Consider the following 20,483-nt stretch of genomic DNA (forward strand, 5'->3'; position numbering starts at 1 on the left):
GATGTTTTCAGATCCTCTGGGAAAATTCCCAGTAGCAGAATAGCTGGTTTAAAGGGGATTTCCAGACCAACTTTTCTAAGGAGTCTCCATACGGTAAGAAATCTTTTCATTTAAACAGGAAAAATTGTTTTTGTATATGTTTTCCTAGCACCACTTAGAGCTAGTGGATTTATCAAATGGAACTACATTTGGCATGTAGACCAATAATAAAAACTGTCATAAAATATCTTAATAATTAGCTATTAAAGCCATACTAAATGCATGACCCCCTTTTTCTTCTCCCCTAGTCTTATGAGGTAGCTCAAAGTCATTTTTATTTTACAGATGAGGGAAAGGTACTAAAGGAAGCTAAGTGCCTGGACCTTTCATGTAGTATCTAAGATTACCAGTTATATACATCGTATGCTTTTCCCAGTCTAGAAATGGCTATGAAGAATTACAACAAAATTCTACAACAATTTAAATACATTAAACTAGTAATATAATTAGTAATATCAAAATAATACAACTAGATATAATGATCTGAAAACACAAATGAATAAAATTCTAAAAGTCCCCATTAGAATAAAAGATACAAGTTCAGTTGTCTTGGAAGTGGCTAGGTAAGCATAAAAGCTATGCTGGCAATCTAAACAATCAAAGACAAAAACAAAGGCAACTTCTAGTATTACATCTTCCTGCATGAAGCGTGACTGATACAAGTGGCTGGTTATTTGAAGCTTCTATTTGTCACCACAAGATCAATCTATCCTGCTAGTGAATAAACAATATAATAAGAGTTAAATTCAAAGAAAATAAAAACTATGCACGCTAAGCTAGTATTTCTTTACTTATAGATAAATAATGAAGAATGAGATTAAATCCTGAAATACCTTGATTTTTAAACCTATTTTAGCACAGTGAGACCATCAGCACCATCTCTCAGAGTTTACAGGGTGAAAAGCAATCAATTGATCAGCTCTCTTTTCAACTTAATGATTTTCATGATGACTTCCAGCAGACCTTACGTGGGACTAATCTACTTTTCTAATAAAAGCTAAATTTGTTCTGTACTAGAGAGTGGAACAGCAACAACTGGCCATGATGCAAATGCCACTGAAATATGATACCCTTAATATTAACATAATTTGATATGATGAAAACAATATGCTCTTGCTGTTAGCTATACTTTCTTGGGAAAATATAAGAGGTATTGGCATTGACTAGTATTAGTTGTCAAGATAACAGTTTTGGGCATCAGTATAATTATCTTTAGCAAAGTATTATATTATAAATAGTTATGTCTATCAACCTTTAATAATGCTTAACTAGAGCTCTAGCCATCATTCAGCCTACCAAGAACTTTAATTTTGAACCCTGTTAGCATCTAGAATTTAGACAACCCTAAGCCAAATGTTTGAATAGCAATACATTTTCAATGCTTTCTACTAGTAGGTCTTTAAGAAGAACATTGCATACTTAAATGTACTGCATTCTGTGTAACTGGCTTCTGGTTACTAGCTATAGCAAATTGAGTATTGTAAACCTCATACCATACATAAAGCTTCAGAATGTAACCTGATTTGGAAATAGGATCTTCAATAGGGTCTTTGTAGATGTAATTAAGGTTAAGATTGAGAAGAAAGAAAACAATATCAGGATGGTAAAATCCAATGAAAGTGTCTTTATAATAGTCAGAAAGGGAAAAATGGATATACAGGGGAGAAGGCCATGTTATGACATAGAAAGAGACTGAAGTTACACTACAGCCAAAAATACCAGGAGCCACCAGAAATTGGAAGAGTCCTCCCTTAGGGCCTTTGGAGGGACTGAGGTTTCTGCTATGATAGAATAAATTTCTGCATTTTTAAACCACTAAGTTTGTGGTGACTTATTATTGCAGACTTAGCATGCTACTGCTGTTAACAAATGAACAGTAGCAAAACTTGGGAAAAGGAGAAAGGAAGTGAGACAATGTCATCTCTTAATATTGTGCCATGATAGTGGAAAGCCAGAGAGCAGTCATGAGGTGGGTGCTGGAGTACAAAGAAAAGGAAGCAGGTAAGCAGCAAGCTAATGGTGAAGAGATGCAGGTTGAAAAATCTAGACAGACAAGGCATAGTTTGAGGAGCCATCAGCAAAAGTAAAAGGTCAGAAAGCTACAAAGGTTGGAGTTAATGAGCTGCCAGGTAATGTATCAGAGCAGTCACTGCTGAGATCCATACCCATGTAACACAGGGAGGTGGGCAAGGGTATGTTTTACAATCATTATTTCTTTTAGGCAGTATTCTTATAAGAAAGATTTCAATATTCCCATTACATAGAAGAAGAATTAGTTATAGAGAAGTTAAGTAATTTAGTCATGGATACTGGCTGAAATTTAAATATATTTGTGTCTGATTCTAGGGCTTAAATAAAAACCTGGTTCAAAGCAATAAGTAGAGAACTCAGTTATAACTTGTCTTAATTAAAGAATGTATCAATCATAACCTCTTATGCTTTCCCTCTTAGAGCAATGACTGAGTCCATGGAGCAGAAAGCTCCAGTACAATGGGAGTAATTTTGACTGAATATTGGGATCATCCTGGCACCTTATGAAATGTTGATGCCCCGGCAGGCTCTATTCCTACCCAACTGATGGGATGTGGGCAATGGTGTTTTCAGGAAGCTTCTCTAAAATTCTAGTTGCCAAGAACACTGCTCTAAGTCCACAGGTGTGAGTGGGAAGTGGAGATGGCTGAGGAGGAGGTGAGAGTGTGGTGTTTGCAGGCAGAGTGTTAGCTACTGCACTTCTCAAAAGTGACTCTGACAAATACTAGGGCAGTGAGGAAAATGAAAATATGCTGTAAATGTTTAAATGTTTTAGAACTGCTTAAAATTTTTACTTGCACAGCTTATACTTATTCCTCCAATGATGTGGGAATTTAAGTCTGAGCATTAGGAAAGCTGCCTCTGTCTCACATTGCCCTACATGAGCCAAGAAACGTGGGCTTCTCCTGCCTTTGGAAAGGGCTTTGCAAAATTCAGCAATGTGCTAGACTAGGAAGCAGCTTCTGTTGCCACATCAAATACTGTTTTCATAATGTCTGGGCCTGCATGAAACGTAGTGGGATTACTTTTTTTTTTTTTTTCCCCGAAGTGCCTACAACCGTAAAATCTTCATCAGAAAGCTATATCTGAAAGCTTTAGACCCTAGTTCTTAATACTAAAATGGGAATGGTGATATTGCATTAAGGGCATGCTTCCTAAACTCTGGAGGGTTAGATCAAAGATTCCCAAAGAGGGATGAGGCTAAGGAACCTGTATTTTTCAAAAACTCTAATCTAGTGGTACTGATGCTACAAGTGCTTGAACTAGGTTTTGAGCTGCACTGATCTGAAACACTGCTGTTCAAACGCTACCTGAGGATCAGCTGATGACACCATCCAAAAGCAGACTACTTCTGATATTTCAGACTCTTGTCCACAGGTTACTTCCTAAGTAGCAAGGGCATAGTTTATGCCACTGGAAGTAGGAAAGGTAACTTTATTTGGGTTATTGTCCACAGGGCATTGCCCTTTCAGTAGTTTTCTGGGTAAAGGATAAAAACAGTAAGTATGTCTTCTCTCTCTCTTTTAACGCAGAGACACAAAATAGGAAATGTATCTCAAAATCAGCAATAAACTAGGAAATTAAGTGAATCAGTTCAATGTCTTTCCTCTTGTTTACTGAATGAACAATTTGTAGACTTTGGAAGACATAGAAGACCTACCTTAATTAACTATATCCTAAATATGACCAGAATGGAATCAGAAAGACCACACAATTCAGGACTAATAAATAACAACTTTCTCTTAATAGAGTTCCTTCATTTACAGAAAATCAGCACACTTTGCTTTTCAATGGGTAAAAGCCATTCTGCAGAGAAACCAATGGCAAGAGAGGATTCTCAGATCATAAGAACATGAAGTAAATTCAATCCTGCCTTTATTCTGGGAGCATCAAAAGCATAAACACTTTAATTTAAGTGACATTTTAATTTAAGTACTGTCTAGAATCATTAATTTTGTCTACTATTATGGTTAGTATCATTACTATCAAACTCAAGATTACACATTTTATACCATGGAACACACACACACACACACACACACACACACACACACATACACTCTCGTTCTCTCTCATACTAAGGAAGCCACCAGTCATTTATTTATTGTATCCATTCATTCACTCATTCACTGATTAAATTCGATATTCTAGCTTTTCTGGGAATACTCTAGGAACCGGAGATTTAGGACAGAATCATTGTCAAATGTCTAAGCTTTTCTATCTGTTGTAAAGTATGTTACATGCTGAAGCAAAAGCCCAAAATGGTTCTCTGCTTTACTTCTCTGTGAGGCAGTATGAGGACTAAGGTTTAGAGCAGGGCTTCTCTATTAATGGTGAAAGCCGTTTTGTTAGCCTAATCTGTTGCTGACAGACATTTCTATAAAATACAGTGAGTTATTAGAAAAAAGACACTTAAAACCCACAACAGTGTATTACATGTAAGTACCTGTGGAGGACCACCTGAGCAGCTCTCCTTGAAAGAAGAATGACTGTCTCCATTTTGACCGAGTCTGACCCTATTTCCTCATATTGTTCTGAACAGAGCTGGCTAGGACTTCTGTTTATCCTTCAATTGGCCTTAAGCAATGTGTATTGGTCTAGCTGAGGTGCTGGTGATAGTCTTCGAGGGTGGCATGCATGTTTCCCTGGAAACCTACACCTGCAGCTCTTTAATGTGAGCTGGGTCGAGACAGGACAGTAGAGCTAATGCTCCGTGCCGCCAGCTGGGATCAGTCTCAAGATAGAGGCTATAACTTCCTGGGGCTTGCAAGACTACATCAAAGCTGAAGCACCAGACTTACCAAAACATTAGATATTATATAATGCAGATTACTCTCTCTGCATATCGGCAGAGGTAAATTTAGGCTACCCACCTACCTCAGCCCACAATGCTCACCTACTTCCCACAATTCTCAGTCAATCCTCCTCAAGCCACTCCTCCACTGAATAAAACTGGGTGAGCCCCTGGATCATGCTCTTGGTTCCAGAAAACCATCTTTGTTGCTGGACTTAGAGCCCCTTGACTCCCCGATGATTGAAAATATAATTTAGTGTCTTTATTTTCGCTGTGGGTTGCATTGTAAGTGGTAGATTAAAATCAACTTAATGTGATTCCAATAACGTATCTTTGGGATTACAAATATTGGCTTCTTGGATCAAGATGAGGACCTGGAAGTGTCTTCTACAAGTATTAATTTTTTTCTTTCTTTTCTTTTTTTTTTTTTTTGCAGTAGCAGAGATTGAACTCAGGACCCTGTGATTGCCAGGCAAGTGCTTATTCTACTGAGCTATCTGCCTGGTCCCAATTGCTTTCTTTTTTTTTTTTTTTAGACTCAAGAGATAATGTCAAAATCCTAATTGGACAATAAAAAGTCTAAATGCTCAGTCTCAAATTCTTCATGGATAGGATACTGGTAACACAGAACTGGAAGAAAAGCATCATCCTCAGGCTGTGATGTGAGTTGAACTGGTTTAGAGCACAGACTCCTGGGTTAGGTTGCCTGGGTGTGTATCTACTTTTGGTAGATATACTACTGTGGGCAAGTTATTTAATTTCACTGTTTATAAGTTTCCTTACCATAATAAGACCCTCACAGAAATTCCTGTCATACAACCAAAGCCCTTAGAAGTCAATACATATAAAGCACTCAGAACACTGTGCAGCTAAAACATACTAAATGTTACCAAAATGTTGGCTGGGATCACTACTATTACCTACCATAATGACTGCTATTACTACTACTTGTACTACCTGCTTTAATATTTTGGGCCAATGTTTGGACAGTTGTTGTACCTATAAAATGGTGCTTGTACTCTGAGTTCCTCTTCCTTTCTGTGGACTCTTTAATAGAAAGTGAAATCACCGATGCAAATACACCTTAGCACCCACAGAACTGCCCCTCACAACATGTGCCTTTAACCTTTACATGTCATTTCAGATGGGCAAGAACAAAGTATCCTTTCATTTTCTTCACAGAGCTCCCATCACTGCATCTGTCCATCAGCAAACAAATGAAAGCAGCACTAAGACAGGTGTCCCTTCACTTCCCTAGAGAATATGGCTGGGCTGATACCAAATGACACTGGGTGCTACCTTGGGGGAAAGGCATGTCCTCCCTGCTGTGACCAAACAGTCTAGCAGAAAGAATAACTGTAAAGGAAATCTTTATGCTTCACATAATTGAACACTAACCCTCCCCACATCTTTCACATACAGAAATACTACTTCTTAACATTTATTTTGCATTCTCAACTATATTTTTAAAGGGATTATTTCTTATTTTTCCTTCAGACTAGCTGTATTCAATTGGCTGGGAATAAAATTACCAAAGGAATGTGAAATACATCTGGGAAACACTGAAACTTGAACAACAGAAATAATGTTAGAAGACAATCTATGCTCACTATAAAAGAAAGATTATCTCTCAGGAGAAAGGAAAGTATCTCTTCATTTGCTTCTTAAACTTTATAACTTTGAGAATATTAAGCAAATTTATTTTCTGTACCCTTAACACCTACATTTTCATTAAATAAAATTTTGATCAGAAAAGAGAGCACAATAAATTAACCAAAATAACAGTATTTTAGTTCTTATAATGAATTTGGAAGTTAATAGTTCAGATCGCCTTAATCTCAAGATTTATTTACTTATATATAATTATATCTTGATGAAGTTCAGAAGAGAACAGGTAAAGCTGGAGTCCTTACTTAACATCAGAATAACTGACTTAAAGGACAAGAGGGACAGTTACTTGGTAAAGAGATTGGGAGTGATCTGTCAGACACATCACTAGATTGCCTAGAGATGACACTAAGATGGGACATGTAAGTCCTGGCATGGCCTGGATTATAGTCAGCTATTTAAAGAGTTTTAATGTGTCTTTACCACTCAAGCTGAAAATGACCATGTTTAGTAAGATATAATTTTTAATTCACAGATTCATACTAGTGCACTGCTGCCTTTCTTTTTCCCTTTCATGCACTACTGACACAAGCCTGGCATCCACACTCATTCAACAAATTATTTATTGTGCACCTTCCTACTGCCTGACACTATTCTATGCTTTTGGCAACTGCCTTCTTCCAATGGAGAAAGATAGAAAACAAACAAGTTAGAAAAATTAATTACTAAAGTCATACATGTTAAGGAGAAAAATGTTAAGGCTATGACTACAGCTCAGTGGTATAGTAGTGCTTGCTTAGTAGGTTAAAGCCCTGAGTCCAATCATTAATAACATAAAACATTAAAAATAAATTCTAAAAACCAAAGTGTTAAAAAATAGTGTTAAATGAAGGAGATCTCTTTTGGATTCTCCTGCAGAGTTGAAAGCAGAAAACAAGGGGTGTTGGGCACCCAGAGACTAGAAGCAGCAGAAAGCAGGAATTAAGGGGCAAAGGGAAGAAATGGTGCTGCCTGAGCCCAGTAAGAGTTGGAGCTATGGAGAGAAAGTGCATGTGGCAGGACTTCTGATTACAGAGGCAAGTGTCAATCGTCAGAATTGTGATAAAATTAGGAAGGGAAGTAGAAAAGACATTATTCCAACTGTCTTCTAACCTAACAATCTGCTGCTCAGGCTTCCTGGTTTTTAGAACCTGATTGGAAGCTACCTGGAAATATAGCCTTGATGTTATGGTCCACAGGATTTAGCTTCAATACTGAAAATACATAGGGAGGAATGATACTTAGGTAGAAAAGTCAGGAAAAATCTCCCAGTGGAGACACTTCAACTAAAATTCACAGAGAAGATCTGAGCCATACAAGTCACTGGAGGAGCAATTCAGCAGGAGGACAGAACATGTGTCTTTGCATTTCTTCTTCTCTGTAGCCCAAGCCTCATAGATCCATTGATAAGAACAGATCTAACTGTGACCCAGACAGTCCCAGGTGTGATGTCTCTGTTCAATTTTCTCAAAATAAGAGTTTGTTAATAAAAAGATGCTCATAGTTAAGATACTTCTCCAAGAAAGGTCCAGCACTGCTGTGACATGTAAAGTACACGTGGTAAAAATCAGAAAGACACATACATAGGCAGGTAACTGAAACACATATTATAATTCTCATTTATGCAGCTTCTTCTGCAGAGATCAAGCCTTTTGTGCTTTGAGTGTTCTCATATTGTACAACTTAAGGAAAAAAAATACATTTTGTACTAATTTCTCCTTTAAATAAAGAGAAGCTATCAAGATTATAGTGTAATAATAGTCTGTGTCTACCCATAAATCGTACTCAGTCACTTTCTTTCTTTCTTTTTTTTGGTGGAACTGGGGGATCGAACTCAGGTCCTTGCGCTTGCCAGGGAAGCCCTTATTCCACTGAACCATTTCTCCGGCCCTTCTACCCATAAATTGAACTCAGCTAATCTTCTTTTAGATTTATATTTATCTTCAAATTAACATATGTATAAAATGTATACCTCAAGCCCACAAATAAAAATATCTACAAACTTTTTTTTATTTCCATCACCTAGAAGACTTTTCTTTAGGTAGTCAAAGTAAGACTTTCAATGTTAAGATCATCATTTGAATTAAATGAGCTGATGTTGAAAAGCCAGATTCAAATTCACTGTAAGCTATTCAAGTTATTTACAGTAAGCCTGGCCTCAAATGATAGTGTTTCCTGCTGGTAATTGAGGTCAGGAGGAGTAACCCATTTCCTTTCCACTAACCTCTAATATTCTGGGATGCATTTACCAATGGAAAACACAATGTCTTTCAAGGACAAATTGTAGGCTAATACTGAAGAGTTGCCACATGCTAATGAGACTCACCATCTCCCACATTCAAAGTTAACCACTGTTTTCTTAAAGAGCTTAAGGAACTTCCATTATCCAATTATATTAGACCTAAATTTCCCTAGTGCCTGTTTAATTTATTTCCTCTTGTTTTGTCTCTGATGAACAGGGAAACAGATGGTAATTCTTCTTTTTTAATTTATGACTCTTGTCAAGTCAATAAAAAGAGCCAAGAAAAACAGTAAGTTCCAGTGTATTGTTACCTGCAGGAGAGGCCGCTGCACCCCCAGTACTTTCATGGTGTCTGCATTAGCTAGGATCTTCAGGGGGTCAGATGTTTTAGTGACTCCTTCAATTTCCTTGTTGATCTCGGCCAAGACCTGATTGAGGAAGATGTTTTTGATGTACACAGTGAGAAACTCTCGAAGAGGACACTGCTTGGTGGGACCAAGGCCCAAGGCCTGCTCAATCTCTTGAATAAACCTGGAAGACAAACAAAGCAACAAGTTTGTTAAGCATATGAGAACACAGTTCAGAACTATGACAGCATAGCTTGGGGCATCTGTGGGCTTTGGTTCCTAAGGTGAGAACGGATCATTACTCTAGTACTCATCTATACTGGACTTTAGATTTTCTTTAAAAAATAACTTATTTCTTTATTAAGTATAAATAAAGTTTAATACAAAAACATGACCTCTAAACTGTTGGAAAAGGAGAGACAAGGTTTTTATTAATTCAAGAAAGAGGGAAAGGAAAAGTATATGATAAAAAACCCAAAAGTATGGTGCAAATTAAAAAGCATATACACAAAGAGTACATATTAACTGAAACCTTCATAGTATACATATGTTGAGTGAGAAAATGAGTAAAAGAGAGATAAAAAAGAAAATTTAAATTCATGCTACATTGTGTTTTGAGGTTAAGAAAGAATGAATAGGAGCTAAAAGACAAAGGAGAATGTCATCTTCATTTGTAATGTTTTATTTCTTTTATTAAAACAAAATATACATCACAATGTTAGTAACTGTCAAATCTCAAAGATTACTACATAAGTCTTTACATTACTCTTTGTACAGTTCTGGTTTGTGTTTAGTACTTATGATACACATGTATCATGAATTTAAAATTTCTTTTTCTATCTCTCTTTTTCTCATTTTCTCATTCAACCTAGAGGTAGGTCCTACTTTTTGTGGTGTGATATGCACAAGTGTAACTTACTACAGTCTAGTTATATAAATCAGTTTCTGTCCCCTACAACATGGTTTAAATTTCACTGTATCATAACTGAGTTAAGTTTATTAATTATAAGTAAATGCATAAAGTACCAAATATAGTGATAGCTCTCCAGAATTCTCTATGTGAATAACTTATGTGCATCGTGTTTTGACAAACCACATCCCTTTTTCCAAGTTTATTGGTAACTAACCACTATACATCAGTTATTCTTTTCATATTCATACAACAATGTGTATAGTTGTGTTATTACCTCGTCTCCCAGTGATAAGCCCACATGACATTTTATTAAGAACTATAAGCAAAAGAGGGAATTAGCCAACAAAGTTAAAATAGAGCAAGAAAACTAAAAGTGATGACAGTATGTGAAATCTGATCTGAATATAGTTTAGAAGAAATGGTGATGGTGAGACGTTTGACACATTTGCCATTTAAAAGATATATGTAGGCACAGAAAAGGCAGATTTCTCAATACAAGTAAAGACAACAGCTGTGACAAAGGGAGAAAGAAGATGAAAAGGGATGGGATGTCAGAGGAAAAGACGCCAACAAAAGGCTTCATATTTAAAGGACTATTACAGGTAATGAAAAAAAACAAAGCATACAATAATGGCAGCTGATCCAAATATAGAAGAAATATGACAGTTGGCTGAGTCACAGAGAGATGCTTAAGGTGTAACAAAGTATACAAGATGAAGGCAGCAAGTACTTTACAAACTACTCTTTATAAGATACTTAAAAAGAAGCTAAACACTTCAATTCTGTTTCTAATGTTAAAACATATTAAATAGATACTAATTTCTTATTTTTCATTTCCATATACATTTATTAATGGCAGTAAGGGTCTTTAATACTGTTGGGTGTGGTGGTGCCCACCTCTCCAGCACTCAATAGGTTGAGACAGGATCACAGTGTGTTTGAGGCCAGCCTGACCTTACAGAAACCTTGTCTCTAAAAACCAACCAAATTAAAAAAAGAAAACACCACCACCAGGACCAACAACAACAATGAAACATTTTTAATGAAAATTATTAAAAGTCATGAAACAACTGTGATTGTTAATTAAGATTGTTTTGCATGGCTTTAGATTGCATGAAGACTTTTACATTTCCACAATGCTATATAAACAAGTGCTACCTTTAAAGTTTTCTCAAAAAATAGGATGAGCAAAACAAAGTGAAAAAACAAAACAAAATAAAATAAAGACAGAAGATGAATAGCTGAGATTTTTTTTTCTCCAACTTATACCATAGATGGAACCAGTAGGAAAGTGATTAAAGAACATGAAAAGAGAATTTACAGCAAAAGAAGTAGTTATTAAATATAAGAAACAAATTCTGGAATTCACTCATAATAAGAAAAATGCAAAGCATACAAATCCATCCATACAACTGGCCAAATTCCAAAAGTTTGAAAACATACTCTGACAGCATAAATATGAGAAAAGAGGTATTCTTATATATTATTGATGGGAGTAAAAAATAGTACAACTCTTATGAAAGGCAAGTTAAAACTATCACTCAAAATTATTAATGCATTTTCTTTAGATCCAGGAATACCACTTCTGGGAAATTGTAAATTAGTAAAACTTACTATAAAATTTCTTTATAAGAATTATATATCCTACAAAAAATTACATATCCTATTTTGTTTATTTTAGCATAAAGATAACAAAGAAACGCTTGCAAAACACTAGGAAATACCTGCACGGAGGCATGGTTATGTCTGAAGACTGAAGGAGGAGTGGAAATGAGATTCCCAATTACATTATAACTTTCATAATCATCTGATTGCTAAAATCTGTGAATGTACTAGCTACTGGATGAAAATTAAATTAAACTGGGAAAGTTTTAAGTTACCTTACACATACAAAGACTATATTTCATGAATTGCCTTCTAATTACATCACATTTAAACTCTGGTGCATTATGCCTAAGGTTGCTTAACCTAACACTTTACTTAATACATCAACGTTTTGAAGAAAAATCTTCTATATCACCAGTTAAATATTGCCTTTATCTCTGGTATGTGTATGGGTGAATGTGTGTTTGTGGCAGAAGGGCAAGGAGGCAGAATAATGGTATACATATAAAAGTATCACAATGAACAAAGAACCTAAGAAAATCAAGAAAGAAAATGAAAACTTACCTTTGTGGAGCCCTGAAATCGAGAGAGAGAGAGACAGAGACAGACAGACAGAGAGAGAGAGAGAGAGAGAGAGAGAGAGAGAGAGAGAGAGAGAGGCAGTAAGAGAGAGAGAGAGACAGAGGCAGTAAGAAAGAGAGGGAGAGAGAGGAAAAGAGAGAGATGGAGAGAGAGGATGAGAGAGGAAGTGAGAGGGAGAGAGAGAGGGAGAGAGAAGAAGAGAGAAGGAGAGAGAGGAAAAAACTGAAAGGCAAGACTTCTTAATTGATGTTACCTTTAAGGAAAAAGAAGCAAATACTTTATCATGAATCTTTAAGGAAAAGGTGAATGGAAAAAATGGACAAATAAAAGCAGATAGTTAACCTCGCCCATAATTTGAATATCTCCAGGTATTACATCCTACCATGCTTAGGCCTTTTGATTGTATCTAACTTCTACAGAAAAAGACACCATCCAGGTGCATCCTGTTTCTGTCAGTCTCTTATCACAAAACTTCTATTACTAGTTTGTTAATAAGCAAATGTATTAAAACCTTTTTATTGTTTTTAATATTATAGAAATTATCAGAATACTTAAGTATTTTCTTCAAAGGATTTCAGAAAACACTTGCTGAGAAGTCTTGAACAAAATCTTTACTAATCAACCTATTCCTAAATACAGTGACAGAAGTCTTTAAATCACCCTTATTTTCCTTTTTGCTAGTTCCGCATTTGTCTTTAGTCACTCTAAAATATGAAAGCCCAAGCAGCAGTGGTAGAGGGGTCCCCATCACTTTCAACTGAGTGATTTCTTTCAAATACAAATCATTTATTCCCTAAAACATACACATCAGTCTCCAATGACAGATCCAGGTTGATGTTGTCATCTGTAACTCAAGGGGAACTATTCAACATATTTCCAAATCTGCTTTCCGAGCTGTGAGGGATCTCACTGTGTAGAAAGCATGAAACGTGGATAAGAATGAAAGAGTAAAAGGAGGGCTGTATTAACTAACAGCCCTTTGTTAGTTAAAAAAGAAAATGGTAGAGCTGTTATTATTAGGACTGGGTTAGACGGACAGTGGCAAAGAACTATTGGTGAAAGGATACAAAAGGAATAAAATTAAGAAATCTACTGCACAACATCTACAGTTGTACACATTACAACTATACTTAATAACAATCTCTTGTATACTTGAAAATTATCTAAAGTGTAGATTTTAAGTATTCTCATCACAAAAATACAAAAATAATTATAGTCACCAATTAGCTCAATTTAACCATTCTACAATGCATATATATTTCAAAAACATCAGTTTGCCTACCAAATATGTATAATTTTGTGAATTAAAAATAAAAAATAATTAGAGCTGGTGAGATAGCTCAGCAGACTAAGAGCCTGCTTAGGCAAGCGCAGGGACTGGGGTTCCATCCCCTGTACGGCATGCTGTGCTGGCCCCGCCCTAGGCCATGCTGAGCTGGCCATTGAGTCTGGGTATGGTGGCGGTGACTGTCATCCTAGTGCTGGGGAGACTAAAAACAGGAGGATCATTACGAGTCCAAGCTGCGTAGTGAGACCCTGTACAAGACAAATAACAAAATAAATAAAATAAAAATAACTAAAAAATGTAATCTGAAATTTACAAACATTAAGTGGGCAGAATTGTTCTTTTTCAAGCAGGAAAGAGACACAGAAAAAAATAACTTCCCTAACATCCAGGAGGTGAATCTCTCTCATGGTCACTATGTTAGGGAATTCAAAGTATTTTACCTGAAATGAATCATCTTGGGCTAATGTATTCACTTAAACTTACTTTTTTTTATTTGTAAAATAATATGGTCATACCTCAGACTATTCTGATGATTAAATGAGGAAATAAAAATTAAGGTATTCTGAACAAAGAATGACACATAGTAACTATTAAGTGTCTGAAGGCTGCTGTTATTTCTATAATAATTATTATTACTATCATTATGTAAACTCTGGTGAAATTAGAGATAGGAGCAAAGCGAGGCATATTTTGTGATATTCTTCACTTTGCTCCTGTACTTTCCCATATAGGCATCCATAATGACAGTTAAGATCCTTCATTACACAAACACTTTACATTCTTAGTAATGGATGTCAGATTGACCAAATCCCCTTAGGGCCCAGGACAAGTGAAGCTATTTCTCACAGTACCCTCAGTGTTTATCAGTGCTGTATGGCTGGCAGACACCCGACTCACAGGAAACAATTACTGAATAAAGCAAAACCAATTAACATGTCTTTTGATCCTAACTCACAGTTCTTGAAAGGGAGATATAACCTAGCTGATTAATCCCATTCTGCCAAGAACTAGGACTAAAGTTTCAAAAAAAAGAGACATCATCCAACATATCCCTACTTCAATATTAACTGGTATCTCTTTTTTGAAACAATATTTTCTACTTCTTGTGCACACTTTCACATTTTTTTATTTTGCACTACATAATTGTGTATATTTTCTTTTGCAGATTACTGTAAACTCAATCCATTATGCTAATAAATATATTATTAAACCAAACATCTATTAGGGAACATTAATTCTGCCTCCAGGTTTGATTACAGATAACTGTACGCTGAACATCTTCATTTTTCTTCTGTTACTTCCACAACTTAAAATATTATGAATAGTTTCCCAACTTTTTCATGAGTAAGTCTATGTTTTATTTTCTCCAAGTTCTTCCAATACACTGCCTGATCCTTTCACCTATGAAGTACTTTCGAAATGATTTGATGAATGGCAGACAAAAGAGTTATTGATAAGCAAGACAACCTACAAGACAGCTCAATTTTTGAAACAAGGCTAATAATTAATTCTTTGGAAATAAAAAAGCAATGAATTTTTGACAATAAATTAAGCTCATTAGTAAAGAAAATACTTTAAAGTTAACCTAAAACACAGAACCCTGTCAAAAGGGCATTATCTAATCTGGAGAAACGTTTTCATACTGGGGATTTCCTATCTCTAAAAAATTAGCAGGTAAATACAATGCACAGGTATGTCTATGCATGCAGAAAAACAGACAACGAGGAAAAAAAGGATCTACATACTCTTGTATGTAGAGCATCTAATTATAGGATTTTGAAAGTTATTCAAATTTTGTAAATCAGGATAAACTAAAAAGCAAATAACGAGAGCATTCAACCAATTCTCAATATATTTTAATGTTTAAAGTATGCATATTATTTTCACAATTCTAAGATTGCTCTTTGTAAATATTTAACCAGAGGTTTTATTTTCAGATTATTAACAGGGGCTCTCTAAAAGGATATTCATATTGAGTAGCTATACTTTTTAATTCACTCGTTTTTTTTTCTTTTTTTTTTTCAGCAAGTTATGTGTTCTTTGGGATGTACAGATAAGTACATGCTACTGATATTTCACCAAGCAGTCTAAGAACTTTTAGCTTCTCAACATTTTTTTTTTTTTTTTAGTTACTGGGAAGCAAACTCAGGGCCTTGAACTTGCCAGACAGGTGCTTGTACCACTGAGCTATACCAGCGTTCCACCTTGATATGATTTCTCTCCAGAGAAACTATAATTAAAATTTCACTCCACTTCCCAAATCCTTTGCTTAGTCCAGTCTCATCACAAATTCCATTTCGTCATAAAGCTCCATTTCTCCACTTCACCTCAGCCAAGAACTGTGGCTGCTACCCACTGGAAATATCATTAAACATGGAAGACTAATAATACAGCATTGTAGAAGTTGCAATGCGAGACGTAATGTTTATTCATATGAATACAGTAGCTGTTCATAGTGGTCTTTTATGAGAATACAGATTATTCAAAATCCCTACACTTAATTTGAATGAAAAAACGTCAACCCAAAATGCATAATATAATCTACTCCTAGATGTGATCGAGTTATTACAAAAAGAACTGATCTAGTCAGCTACATTCAGGTAAATGAGTCCTTGGAATGAAACCTAAGTAAGAATATACAAAGGGCTGGAAGCCACACAGTCTACAGAAAGAAGACACATCACCAAAATTGCACCTTTAAGAAATGTTTCTTACACAGTGGCTCACAGATATGACACTTAAGGTACAAAGAAAAATGGAAAACCACTTGGGCAAAGAAGGAGAGACGCCTTGGAGGAACTGATTTGAAATATATTCAACTCACTTGGATTATCTGAGTTGAAAAAAGATCGTTTAGAAATGATTTACAAGGGTCTCATTCAGAAACAGCAGCAACAGGCATATTTAAGACCATAAATCAGTGGAACATGAAAACCGAAGAAAAATCCATAAAGGTTAATGCACTTTGGAGCACATTTGCCTCTTAATTCATGGGAGCAAGCCACCGGCACATCAGGAAGAAGCTCACCCTCAACAACCTATAATTGTTCATGCTGAGTCTAACTACTGTCTGTGTCTCTTGTATATAAAGATTTTCTGTGCAAAAGTGCAAAATAAGCTCATCATTGCAGAGCCCAATCAGGTCCTCAACCCATAGCCCTAGGAGACAATTTGCTGAACTAATGAAATAAGAAGGGATTTGGGTGCTCTCATTTGTAATGAGTGAAATTCATGCCTAGGACTAGTGGAGAACAAAGGTAAAAATCATTAACTAAAGGGAGAAAAGAATATTATCTACAATGCTGGATTCTGCAGGCTCACCAACAAATTTAACTTTAAAAGTCTTGCATAAGTATATTGCAAGTGATTTGTGACTACATTTAAGTGTTCCCTCCAGACTGAAAAGCACTTTAGGTAAAATGAAGTAAGCCTCTTTAAAATGACAGCTGTTAATTTTTTTAAACACATAATCTGGAAATTGAAGTAACTTAAACTCTAACCCTTCATATCATGCAATCTTTTTTCTTAACTTCCCCAAAATGTGTATGTATCAATCAATAAAGGCTACGGATACAAAACTCAAAAGCAAAATAATCCTGCTCTTCCAACAGATGGGGAATCCTGTGTTTAGCTTTTCAATTTTACTCTACTTACAATAATCTGTAGTCTTGATACCATATTTTTTTCAGAAAATGCAAAGCTGTCAAAAAGTACAAATAAGAAAAATTGCAAGTTATTACAAAATGTCTTATCATATCTCCTGGAAATGTATGTTTAACCTATTAAATAAATTCTATCAGAGATGCTCAAGATCAGTTTGGCTTTTAGATACTCTAATGCAAGACTGAGAAATCTGGCAGGTCTTCTGCCTGTTGCTATGTCAGTAGGAGCTGTGTTAGTAACTGCTATGGAGCCCTGACGGAGCCCTTGCCATATGCTAATCAAGCAGCTTTAAATGGATTACTTCACATAATTTTCAAAATCACTGTATGAGGACTATATTATTTATTATTACTTACATTTTACATAAGATGAAACAGAAACAAAAAAAAAACAGCAATAACATTAATAGCTTATACTGTCCTATAACATTGGAACCATTTCAGGTAAACACCATGCTTTACTTCACATTGTGAACATCACTGCATCACAAAAGTTCATCCTTCGGGTTAGGACTTGATGTGGGGCAGGTAATGTGGAAAAAAATCAATAGACATAGTACTTGCTAAAAAACTCTAACATGTGAGTTAGTATAGTGAATGGACAGCACCATGACATTACAAAAGACAAATATCTTAATATTATAAAAGATTGATTTTTTTTCCTGAAATATAGTAAATCTTATCTCTAGGACTGACTTTTGATCCTGATTTGTATTTTTAATCATGTGTGTAGTACTTTCAACTGGAAGTCCTCCTGATAATTCAAATTATATCCAGCACAAAACACTCTGTACTGTCCTCTCACTGTCATCATCATCTCAGATACTAAGGCTCAAGCTTAACAATCATCTTTCACATTTTCCCCAGTCTTACTACTCAGGTCAGAAGCTTCCAGACTTAGGAACATTCCTTTTAATATAATCTCTTAACTGCATATATGTAACTCATTTGTTCATACTTCCATTTATTTAGGCAACACTTATAAAGTATCTATGCTATACACTAAAAGTGCTAAAGCATCCATAAGAAATGAATCATATTCTTGGGGGCTGTTGTTCACATAATATATGACATCAATGATAACTCAATTAGTGCAACGATGGAGCCCAGTAGACATTCTTATGCCTCCATTAACATCCTAATTCATGTTCATATTAAATGAGAAGATGGAGAGGCATGGAGAGAACTTAATATAAGGCAATGTCTTTCTCAGGCATTTGTAAAACAGTATCTTTTAACTATTCTTTCTATCTTCATTTTCTACTTACTTCAATTTATCTCACAAGCAGCTATCATATTAGTCTCACTAAAGCGCAGAAGATATAACTACTTGTAGTTTTGTGAACATATCCTGCATCCCACGCCTCTAAGTAGTTGCATATGCTTGACCATTTACCTAGAACACTGTGCTTACTCCTGCTTCCTGATTGTGATGTGTCTAGTTGGGTGTCCCATTAACTTGGATGTTTCTTTATCCAGGGACCATTTTCTACTACAACTGTACTTAATGTCTTTTTCCTGGGCTCCAACACCATTCTGTATCCACAGACTTCTCCACTGAAGGGTCTATATGCTACTGGCTTTTTCAATCAACAGTGAAGAGACAACCTACAGTATGGAAGAAAAAAATTTCCAGCTATACCTGAGAACTAATGTCTGCAATATATAAAGAACTCAAAAAAATTAATTCTCTACCCAAAGAAAAGACCTAATAAATATATGAAGAAATGTTTGACACTACTGGCCATCAGAGAAATGCAAGTTAACCAAACACTGACATTCCATTTCATCCCAGGGCAAAGAAGAATCCTTTTACATTGTTGGCGGGAATACAAACCAGTACAACCACTATGGAATGTGGTATGGAGAATTCTCAGAAACCTAAAACTAGAAATGTCACTCAACCTACTTGTTTTAAAACTGCCTTCTGTGTACTCTATATATTTAAAAACAAGCAAATGAAAATTTTTGCCTTTTTTTCAAGAGTTCTATGAAGTCTATACTTCTAAAATACCTGAATGTCTATGTTGTAGCATATCAGCTAGATTAGAAATGTGAAAAATTGTCATTATCACTATAGTCTTCCTTCAAGGTCCACTCCACACCTAACTTGTTCATGAAGTTTGGTTATAATTTTTTAAAACAGCTTTATTTCATTGTTTCAAATATTTATTTGAACTACTTTAGTTCATAGCATCATCATTTTTATCTCTTGAAATACAATTAAGCCCCTTTGTAGTGATAGTTATGTTTTGTACATCTTTGACTTCTACCTGAAGTATGTAATGATATAATAACTGTGGTGCATAGTTAATATCTCAATAAATACTATGAAATTATTAATTTACTTAGACTTGTTAAACACACATACTTTTTACAGGGGTTACAATGCATGAATTATATAAGCTATCTTTTATTGAATAAATACAGTTGGCTGATCAAGATGATAAAACAATTGAAATGGTTAAAAAAGGCTGTAAAATTAGATAATGCATGTATTTTGTTAATATACCAACATGATAAATCTTAAAGACAAATTATAGTAAATAAGAATATAGATCTCTCTTATGAAATACACTTAGTCTGATCCAAGATGAATCTTACTCAGACATCAATAACAAGAAAAAGACAAAGTATTTCGTGAGTCAAAAACATGACTTGTGCATCTGTTGAGATAAAATTATAGTATATATTTGCTGTACGAGACTGGTAGGCCACTTAGTTCTCTCCTTCACTGTTCTTCATTATGTTTAGTAAATGAATGGTCTGGAAAACTATTTGAATTATATCTAATGAGCATACTTGAAAGCTAATCTCATTCTTGAACTTAGCTTATGATTATTTCTTATCCCTCTCTGTTTATCATCAACGGAATAATAGTCAACCCAAATAAAAAGTACTCTAAGCAAAAACTGCCTGTACAATTTTGAGTGACCTCTTAGTTGACAATTATAACATGAATCATAACCAGATAGTAACAAATATGATTCTTGGTCCTTAAATTTTTCCACCTTTATCTGCTGATATCACTGTGATTTCTTTTCTCTGATTTCATGTTCATGCTTTCCTGAGAATGAATATATACACATATATATGCATTTATATACAATTTAAATACCTTTACAAGATTGTTATTGTTCTATTGTGGTTCAAAGTCTTCCACAAATTTACTTCTCACAGAGACCCAGAGCACAGGTCCAGCGAGTGGGTGAGACCACCCAGGGCCCAAGGATCTTCATTCGACCCAGAGTACAGGGCCAACGAGGAACCCTTCAGCAGAACTCCCTGCAAAGAGGCTAGAGGCAAGACCCACCCAGCTGATTCAGGAGCAGA

The 20,483-nt window shown here is 35.3% G+C and overlaps 1 protein-coding gene across 1 annotated transcript in view; it reads right to left on the reverse strand.

Annotated features, from left to right (window-relative positions):
* Positions 1 to 20,483, reverse strand: part of Exoc4 (exocyst complex component 4) — a 951,164-nt gene that overhangs the window by 269,959 nt on the left and 660,722 nt on the right. The window contains exon 11 of the mRNA XM_004626539.3: positions 9,065 to 9,284. Coding sequence (XP_004626596.1) covers positions 9,065 to 9,284 — 220 coding nt within the window. The remainder of the gene's footprint in view (positions 1 to 9,064; positions 9,285 to 20,483) is intronic.

The sequence above is a fragment of the Octodon degus genome, unplaced genomic scaffold, assembly GCF_000260255.1.
Source record: "Octodon degus isolate 3935 unplaced genomic scaffold, OctDeg1.0 scaffold00015, whole genome shotgun sequence".
Classification (NCBI taxonomy): domain Eukaryota; kingdom Metazoa; phylum Chordata; class Mammalia; order Rodentia; family Octodontidae; genus Octodon; species Octodon degus.